Below are 9,795 nucleotides of genomic sequence, written 5' to 3' on the forward strand. Positions count from 1 at the left end.
ATTAGCACAACAGAGATAAGATAAAGCAAACTATCTGCATTAAGATTTCATCTAATCTTAAGGTTCCAATCTAAGGAAGTTGTGGACATGCTCACAAACTTCCAGCAAACAACCAAACTCCAAATCAACCAAGTTCACAAATTAAAACATCTAATCATCCAAGTTCACAAGACCAAACAGGACTAAATATGAAACACAAACTAACGACCTGGTAATCTAAATCAAGGCACCTAACACCTATGGAGCGGTGTCAATCATGGTGAAGGACCGACGCTTCTTCTTGTTGATTGATGGCTGCCCAAGTTGAGCTTGAAGTTCATCCACTTGCTTCTGGAGGCGTCTCTCAGCCCTCTGATGCACGCAGTTCTCCCTTGACCTCTTCGTCCACCCCCCTGCTTGGCATGGACATGCTGCACTGTCGCTTCTAGAGTTGGGTCACTCTCCGGTGGAGCCAAGACCTGCCAAACACCCTCATGATCATTGCGAGGAAGGAACCTGAAGAGATCCTCCCTCATGGCCTCAAAGCGACGACCATGGTAGTAGATGTAGGCGTCCTACACTGCATCTTCCATGCCATCCAAGGCATGGGCCCTTCTAGCAGTGGCTCAGTGGACAGTCTCCACCTTATGTCCATTCTTGATGTCGTTCCAAGCGGTGACCACTAGCTCTACCTTCCAGATGGTAGCCTCTAATGGATGCTGGTACTCTGCACAGTGGTAGTTGATGGAGGTGTGCAGGTCGAGGTAGTAGTCGTCTAGCACGTGAGTGAGGAGGGTGTGGTAGTAGGCCGTCTCTAGGGCTAGCTTGAAGTAGTACTTGCACTTCCAGCCTATCTCCTCATCCACCATAGGGACAGCTGGGGATGGTGCAGGTGTAGGTGAAGTAGCCGATGACTCCTTAGGTGTAGCTACGACAGGATAGACCGGTGCGACAGCTGGTGTAGGAGCAGGTGTAGGTGTCGGGGTAGCCATCTCCTCATCATTGGAGATAATCACAATCTTCTTCTCCGCCAATGGAGCTCGTGGGGTGAACAGGGCATGGTAGCCAGCAGTGCTGAGTCAGGCAGTCTTCGGGTTATGAGACATCTATAGATTTAAAGTGAGATAGAATTAGAACCAACAATTTTATATAATAGATTAAGGTATGAAAAGCATAAATGTTTTAATAAAATAACAAGAATTAAGACAATAAGCAAGAAACCAGAGGAGCAAAGATGCTAAAACGAACGTTTTCTAACTAGGTTTGCGTCCTACAGTCAACACGGCTCTGATACTAATTTGTCACACCCAATTTTAAGGATAAAATTGAATGCACAAAACTCATGTGTGCCTAGGGATCAATCACACACACAAGCTGATAAATTACATAAAGTATCATCACGGTGTCTCTTACATCAGATTCATAATATAACTTAGTCTTATACATCACAGCGGAAAATAAAAGTTAACTCTCTCACGTGGAACACCATCACAGGGAAGGTCAACTGGTTGACCACAAGTCTAAAAATCCTCAGGAAATTTCTCATACCCGTTGTCATCTGTTACCCATCTGGGATTTTTATCCAAATAAAGAAAATAAACAAGCGTAAGTACATCCCGTACTTAACAAGTTAACATGGGGTTATGAAGCTCAAAAAGGTTGACACTGGTTTACTGTAGTTAGCATTTTTAGAAAGACAAGCTTTTATTATCAGGTATTATCAAATTATTCTTAAGCTCCCATTTAATCCCATAAGAACATATATCAGGGTCAAGTGTATCATAATATCATCGTAGAACATCTTAAATGATCATCAACAAGTAACCAATTATTCTGTGAGTTTTCCGGGCTGCTCGTGACCGTGAGCACGGCTGTTATAACAGTTTGTTACCCTCTGCAGAGGTGGTGCACATTCACCGTGAGTCGTGATTCCCATATGCCCGGGTTAATTACTCCCATGTCACTGTCAAGGTGAGCGGGCAGGGTACACTATGAAGCTATTTCATAGGTTTCTCTAACAAGTTAGGGCCGCTAGGTTTCCTCGGCAGGCAGATGTAGAAACCCCCCTTTCCTATGGCACATATCCATCGCGGCTATACACATAGGAACAGAGGCAGCCCTATACCCAACGTGGCAAGCCCCTTTTGCGCCATAAAGGTAACCTCTAACAAGCTAGAAAAGGTTCTATTAATGAGCTAAAGTCAGAGCCATATGACTCTCCCAGTTGCACTGTTAGTCCCAGCTTTTGCCAACAGATAAGTCCTTATGGAGGGCCGGGAGCAACATGATCAACAGTCATTTGCACCTTTGCCCTATGGAACAGTTGTTATAAATCATGTTATACTTTTAGTTCCATAGAACCAATCACCATCGTATAGATCATGTTCAGTTAGAGCACTAGCAATCTACCCATATGCAATTAACCCATAGGAGTCAAGGGAATAAGTCATCAATGACTAGAATGTCCTTATGGTTACCAAAATTAGACACATGTACATGAGTAAATGATTAAAGTGAATAGGACATCAAGGTAGGCCCATGCTATACTTGCCTTGGTTCACAAACTCTTGCTGGTCCTGCTGGTTGTCGAAGAATTCTTGGTCTCCAACGTTCTCCTCACCGTCTAAACGCGACCAACACGGCAATATACAATATTCCAAAGGCATTCATGCAAAGGAAACATTCCTATAATTAGAACAGTACACCAACAATATAAAAAACAGGATAAAATGTTTGTGAAAATAATCTACGTCTCGCTACGATCACGTCAACGCGAAGTTCACAAAAAACGGAGCTAAAATGCGAAAGTTATGTTTTAAAAGGGATTTCCTATAGCAATATATGTAATTAAAACTAATCATGAAATTTAAAAGTTACAAACTTGATTAACAGTGGTACTAACATGTAGATTATGAAATTACGAAGCTAACGCAATTTAAACGGACCATTTCGGAGCTAAAACACGATTTTATAAGCAAAACAGTACAAATGACATTTCTGTAAATACTGAAAACGTACTTTGAACTAAAACAATTAGCTTTACGCTTTCAAAACGAGAAAGCGTACTCGGGGAAATACGCTAAGGACGACGGGTTTTATTTGGTCGAACTTGAGGGGCTCTTTAGCATAATCACCCGCGAAGGGGTATCTTCTAACATGAACCGTAGGATCAAGATCGGATGGCTAGAATTAGATCAGGGGAGAGAGAGAAGGAGTTGGCGGTCGGAATAGTGTTTCTGGCGGCGGGTCAGCCATGGCCGACGGCGAGGACTCGTCGGCGAGCTCGGTTCGGGGGCTTTGGTCCACGATTCGATGAATCGAAAACACCGGATGAGAGAGGGGGAGCAGGCAAACACGTCCAGGCTGAGAAAACGGTCGGAGGGGAAAGCTGAAGCGGCGGTCGCCATGGCCGACGACCAAGAGCTATCGGGCGCACGCGAAAAGAGCTCTAGAAGCCACGAAACTCAAATTAAACGGCATGGGGAGGTAGAGGGAAGCACGGCGAAGCTCACAGCGGGGAAGAACAGAGTTGACGGTGGCTCAGGGACGACGGACGACGCGGATGGAGGACGGCGGACCTCGGTGCTTCTTTGTGCGACGATTGCGGCCTCCGATGCATGCGCGAGTGCGAAACTGGAGCGGGGAGCGAGAGAGGGACACACGGGGGGTCTCGGCTTCCTTTTAAAAAGGCCGGGGAGCGGGGCGACGCGCCCACGACGCCAGGAGCGGGGCGACGGTTGCTGCAGCGGTGGTTCCGTGCGACTCGGGCGCGGGACAGAGGTGGGGGAACGCGCTGACGGGCGGGGCCGGTTGTCAGCGGCAGAACGCGGGGAAGGGCGCGGCGGTTGCCCGCTGGTGCTGGGCCGGCACGGGGCTAGGCCGGCGCGGGGCGCCAGGGGGAGGCCGAGCCGGGCTGGCGCGGTGGGGAGAAAAGGTCAGCGGGCTGAAATGAAGAAGGAAGGGAGAAAAATGAAGAAGCCTTTTTCATTTTATTTTTAGAGTTTTTCAAAAGTATTTTCAAATGGATTTTGAATTCTTTTGAGTTTAAAACAAAAACCACTCAACATATGAAATACAATGCTCCAGCATGAGTGCATCAACATGTTACTAACCTTATATTTGTTTTTATTTTCACAAAAAATTATTTCTTTCCTATATTTCAATGTTCACATAATAACATAATTAAATCAAATCCACTTATTTTAAAAAGGCTGAAATTTTGAGTGTTACAGAAAGTGTTGGATATGAAGTTTTATGATCTCATTACGGATCATGTCAGCTTTGTATATGATCTTTTGAAGAAAAAAATGTTGATATAAAGAATCTTGTTAAAGAGCTTTTACGCAAAAGAACTTTAATTATTGCTAAAGCCATACCTTTAATCTCTGAGCCTGCATTTCTTGAGTCTTCTCAGTTTTATTTTGGTTAAGTCTTATTGAGTACTTTTGTACTCAAGGTTCGTTGACCCTTGTTGCAGGTGAGCCTCATGAGCAGGTCTGTTGTGGACCGTGCTACATGACTGTTGTTCAGGTCGATGACGATAAGTAAATGTATGATCTTTGGGCAGGATATTTATATTGTGTGTTTGTATTATGTTATAATGCCACTCCACTACTACTATAGTTTGTAAGGTTTGAAACAACTGATTTGTAAACTAAGTTATTATAAGACTTCTGCTATTTTACTCTGGTGTAGATATTTGAATAAATATTGTAATACTGCAATGACTCTGTAATGTGATCCTGCTCGGAAATTGTGGATGATTCGGGGTTCCCCGAGGACACCCTACAGTCTTCTTAAGTTACCGGGAACATATGCATAGATGTCAAAGGTCGTTGGACAGTGACAGGTGCATGTGTGCCCTATAATTTAAGAGGTTCTGCCAACTTGGCAACCATTTTTGCATAAATCTCTTTAGTTTTGACACATCTTTGACCAAGCTTCAATTCTATGATTTGTTGGGTGTCTTGTACACATTCTAGGGTCTTCAACTTATGCTCTTGATCTTCCTTTAAGATCGCTTCACCTCAGTCAATCTATATGCATATATGAGACTACAACCTTGTGTAATATCAAATATTTTAGTCCTTTTGGACATGTCACAAAATCACGAAATCACAATTACCCTAACAAGGGTACTTGGTTCTTCAGTATCATCCTTGATGCATTGAATAGCAATTATGTGGCTTTTATGTGGAAAACACATTGTTCTTCCAACAGTTCCAAGTGAAATATACGATGGTCTTCTAGAAAACCAACACAAATCATTGGAGTCGTGGATTTGTTCTGTTAGAAAATCATGGAACTACCATAAGCTAGTGAAAATTTGAGCATCTCACAAGGCTAAGGCCCCCTGTTTGGAACGTGAGATTTTTACTATTCTTGTATTTTTCCTGTGAAAATAAACTAATTTGAAGTACCCATGTGATTCATGTAAAATTCTTGTGTTCAAAAGGGCGGCTAATTGTTTCGCTTAATATGCTCAGCCAGAGATATAGAAATGATAAAAAAGATTGCCTGAATTTAAAAGAAATGAGCACCTCTTGTTTCCCAAAAAAAAAGTCTCTAAACCTCATAGTTCTTCTCTTCCTGGGTTTTGGTTCTGGGCGGGGCAAATATTCTGCAGAAAACAGCATGCGCAAACAGTCAACACCTTACTCAGAACAGTTCCCATCTTGTTCACTGGAATCGTACTCTGGTTCTATTTTACCAGAAACATATCCAAAAGCTCCTGTATCATGTGGATAGGAGGAATCTAGGCTGGACATTTATGATTCCTACTAGTCCACTTGTCGAAACAAGCATAAAGCATGGTCCATTGGCTTTTGTATATGCTTTGGGAGCTGCTTGCTTATTTTCAACTGAATTCTTGTTAGATATTTTTTGTGTCATCCTTCTTGTAAGGAGGCTTGGCCTTGCCAATGGCACTCCTGCTAATCCCCTTCTTGTTAAAATAAATGACAGAGCAGTAGCACTAGCCCTAGCACTAGCAGTATCCATTTCTTTTGGTCTATGTAAAACAATTATATAGCCAATCTCTTCTTTCAGCCCTCCTAAAAATCTAGTCACAAAATGCACATCATCAAAGATGTGTTATACAATAACATGTTGCTTATGGTACTTGGTAACGGACCGGTTCACCTAAGAGTGTCTAACAGGCGCATGGGAAGCTAATACTGGTTCGTATCAAAATGCTCAAACACAGCAGCACACACCCTGTTCGCTAGGTCGTAAACGATCGTAAATTTCCAGCCAGAACAATATTTTTCTCTCACACCAAACCAGCTAACAGTAATAATCCACGATCGTTTCAGCCCCAGCCGAACCGGCTGACAGGTCTCCCAGCTATGAAAATGCCCCTGCCTCTCAAACATCTACAGCCAAGGCCCAAGTTGCAGCTCCTGTGAATTTGGGGGTACTGGTACTTCAGAGTTTTAGAGTTCATAACAGTCACCCAATAGCAAACCTGAACAGCAACTCCACGCCTACTGGGCCAACTCAAACCTACAGCTCACAGTCCGGAGTCCAAACGACTCTTGCACTGTCCTCTGTCCCAAGTTATAAGTTATTTTTCAAAGCATCTCAAGTTTGACCAAATTTATATAATAAAATAGTAATATTTATGATAAAAATAAGTATCAATTAGATTTTTTATTAATTATATTTTCATAGTATAATGTTATAAATTTTTGTAATTCTCTTTATAATTTTAGTTAAACTTTAGATGCTCTGACTCTCCAAAAAAAATTAGAATGACTTATAATTTGGGATGGAGGGAGTAGAATCAAATAGACGCTGACTTCCTTCGGCACTTACTCCCTCGCCGTGGTCTGGTGCACACTAACATGCATCTCGTGTGTGCTCGTGCTGCTCGGCTAGAGACCATTGGTTGAAACCGGCAGTGCCGATCCCAATCTTAAGCCAAACAGAATGTAAGCTAGATAACTAACAAGTCAACCTGCCTCTGTGAATGCATTCTTGCGTACAACATCTCACAAGTAGCAAGTTTTCTAGTGTACATGTGAATTGGATTTTGATATCCCCAATATCCTGTTGCGTCCACATAACATTTCTCAAATCAACAAATAAATAAGTGTATGGCGACTAATCAAAGACATTTTCAACGTAGCACAACTTGTGTGTATACTAAAATTTTAACCTGGAAGACATTCCCTTTAGTCAAATAAAAAATATGAAATGTAAGAATTTGCCACAGGAAAAGGGCTGGAAATTTAGTGTGACGACAGGAGAAACAAAGTAAAATGATGCGACAAGACAACTACTTCCAACAGGATTGAAAGACCAAGCTGCATCATCGAGTTAAGTAGTTTGGAAGTTCATAGTAGCATAGCAAAAGTTGCACATCTTTAAAGCTTCAGTATAAGACAGGACCAACAGAGCAGGTAAACCACAACAGAAGTGTGCTACTGCTTATGCATAATCTCCATAGCTTTGCACCAGATCAGAATCTCTTGTCAGCAAAATAGTCTAAATGAAACTGGTTTTGAAGTTCCAATGTGCTTCAGAATATAGGAGATACCAGTCACTAAATCATCTAAACATCATACTAAGTTATGCTTAGACAACTAAAATACATACATGGAGATCTATTACACAATGCCATGCCCCAACCCTCTCCCGCAGCTCAGCAATAATCGATGGGAAATTCTGACCCAACTGCACAAAATCCTCGGTTAAGACAGCCTTCTTGAAATTTTTCTCAGCTGCAAAGAAGTCAATGCACTTGTTTTTTGACTCCCTGCAGCTGTACATCTCAGCACAAGCTAAGGTAGCAGCAACAGTGTCAGCTGAAACCTTGTTCCACAATCTCTGGGCACATATGAGCTTCAGTCGGTCCAATGCATAACAGTCAGCTGCAGCAAGCAGATGCTGCATCATCTCATGGGGAGAGTCCCCAAGTTCATCGTCTCCAGGCAACGTGTCAGTGTACATGAACTGAAGCATGATTTTGAATGTTGCAGGAGCAATGCCATGTAGGGTGATGGATGGCATTTTAGTCTCAACCATGGATCCGAGGAGCCCGACTTTAAATACTGGTGAACGTGCGGCAAGCACCATTCGATGTGCGTAGAATATCTCGCCATCGATGTTGAACAATACATCCGTCCCATCTTTGCTATCCAGTAGCCTCCCAAGCTGTTTTCTGAGGTCTGAAGGCGGCACGGGAACAGAGCCCTCACTTACCACCATGATGGCGCATAGAAACGTGATGTGTCCCTCTGTTACATGATATTTCTTTATGTCAATTTGTGAAATGAACTGGTGCCACCCCCGTTCGTCTTCCTCTTCATTCGGATACACAAGCTAGTGCCCTTGGTACTGAGGTGGAATTCAATTGGTCATTTCCTTTCAACCAGGCCACGAAGATGGCATCAACACTTGAGGATTTGTTCAGAAGCTCAAGGAAGAAAGAGACATGTTCACCCTTGTTTCTCCCCCTGACCCTAGAAGGGTAGCAATTCATCCTCCACATGTACCCACCAATGGAGATGGCGTCAGAGTGGACCGCATCACCAATTGCAAGGCGCTCCTCTTGCTAACTGAATAATCTGCAAGTAATTTAGCAATAGGTTATATATAGCAGATTTGACACTTCCTAAACCTTGCAGATGCTAACAAATGATTCCAAGTACATACTTGGATCACTGAATAATTAGCAAGAAATTAAGCAATCATCAATGGAAAATTATTTTGGATAGTGACAGGGAGCTCAAGTGTTCACTTCAGAACGAAGTGGACGACCGACTTGAGCTCGGCCAGGCACGGTAATTAGCGACACAGTCAACCAAGCAAGCAATCCCGAGGCATCACAAGATTAGTATGTCCTAAAACTTGCTGGTACACTTATGGATTTGGCGCAGTTGCCAATGATTCCTAACACATAGTAAGCTAAATAAAACCGTTATATGCAGCAAGAACTGAAGACAAACAGATCACAAGATCGATTCTCACTGCCAGCTGTCTGCCAGAGGTTGTAGACAAAGCAGATGAGGTGCCGCCGGCCGTTCCTAATAGTGCACGCGCTCCAACCTCTTCCTCTCGCTCTGCTGGTGTGGAAACCCCTACCCTCTCGCTAGGGTTTGTGTCACGCGGTTGCGGCGACGAGAACGATCCGAGAACGACGGGCGGTGACCGGCGCAGGAGCCCGTGGAATCTCTTTAAGCCCAGCCCAAGGCTGCCTCGTTTTCCATCTCCCGTGGGCAGGTATGGCAGAGTTGCTCTTGATTTTGAGTGTACTGGTAATGGGCCTTCGCCTATGGACCCGGGCGCTGCTCATGTTCTTGAACATTCTTCCCTAAAAAAAAAACCCCTCATTTTATTGCCTTATTAGCGGACTGGGCATACGATTTTACGAATGGGCACGTGGTCCAGTGACAGGGGCTGTTCAGTGGGACGCTATCATCAGGATTTAAACCTGGCGATCGCATCTTTTTCTAATTTTTTTTCCAGAATTTTCAAGGTACACGTACGCGTGCGTGTTCGGTGGTACTGCGCGTTTCTCGTGCACGGGAGGCGACGTCTCCCAATCTCTTTTTTACATGTGTACGGACGCGCACACGTGTGTATGCATGTGGTGTGATTGTGGAGTATGTTGGTTGTGTGCGTCCAAGTTGTACTCGATAAAAAAAGACTGGGCATACGATTTTAACCGATAATTAGGTTCGGGTTTTCAGTTTCCGAAAAGTTCGGTTTGTCGAGAAATAACACCTGATCGATTATCTCAAAATTGAAAACCGATAGCTTCAGTTTGGTTTTTTTAGCTTGGTTTTCGATTTAAACCGAAAAAACCCAGGA

At 43.4% G+C, this 9,795-nt stretch overlaps 1 protein-coding gene across 1 annotated transcript; it reads right to left on the reverse strand.

Annotated features, from left to right (window-relative positions):
* Window positions 1-7,336: 7,336 nt before the first annotated feature.
* On the reverse strand, window positions 7,337-9,176 carry LOC136472870 (BTB/POZ and MATH domain-containing protein 1-like). The gene is made up of 2 exons (XM_066470574.1): window positions 8,953-9,176; window positions 7,337-8,549 (listed from the first exon to the last, which is right to left on the reverse strand). The coding sequence occupies exon 2, from the start codon at window positions 8,188-8,190 to the stop codon at window positions 7,558-7,560; it is 633 nt and encodes a 210-aa protein (XP_066326671.1). The 5' UTR covers window positions 8,191-8,549; window positions 8,953-9,176; the 3' UTR covers window positions 7,337-7,557.
* Between the last annotated feature and the right edge of the window lie 619 nt (window positions 9,177-9,795).

The sequence above is a fragment of the Miscanthus floridulus genome, chromosome 8 (assembly GCF_019320115.1).
Source record: "Miscanthus floridulus cultivar M001 chromosome 8, ASM1932011v1, whole genome shotgun sequence".
Lineage (NCBI taxonomy): Eukaryota > Viridiplantae > Streptophyta > Magnoliopsida > Poales > Poaceae > Miscanthus > Miscanthus floridulus.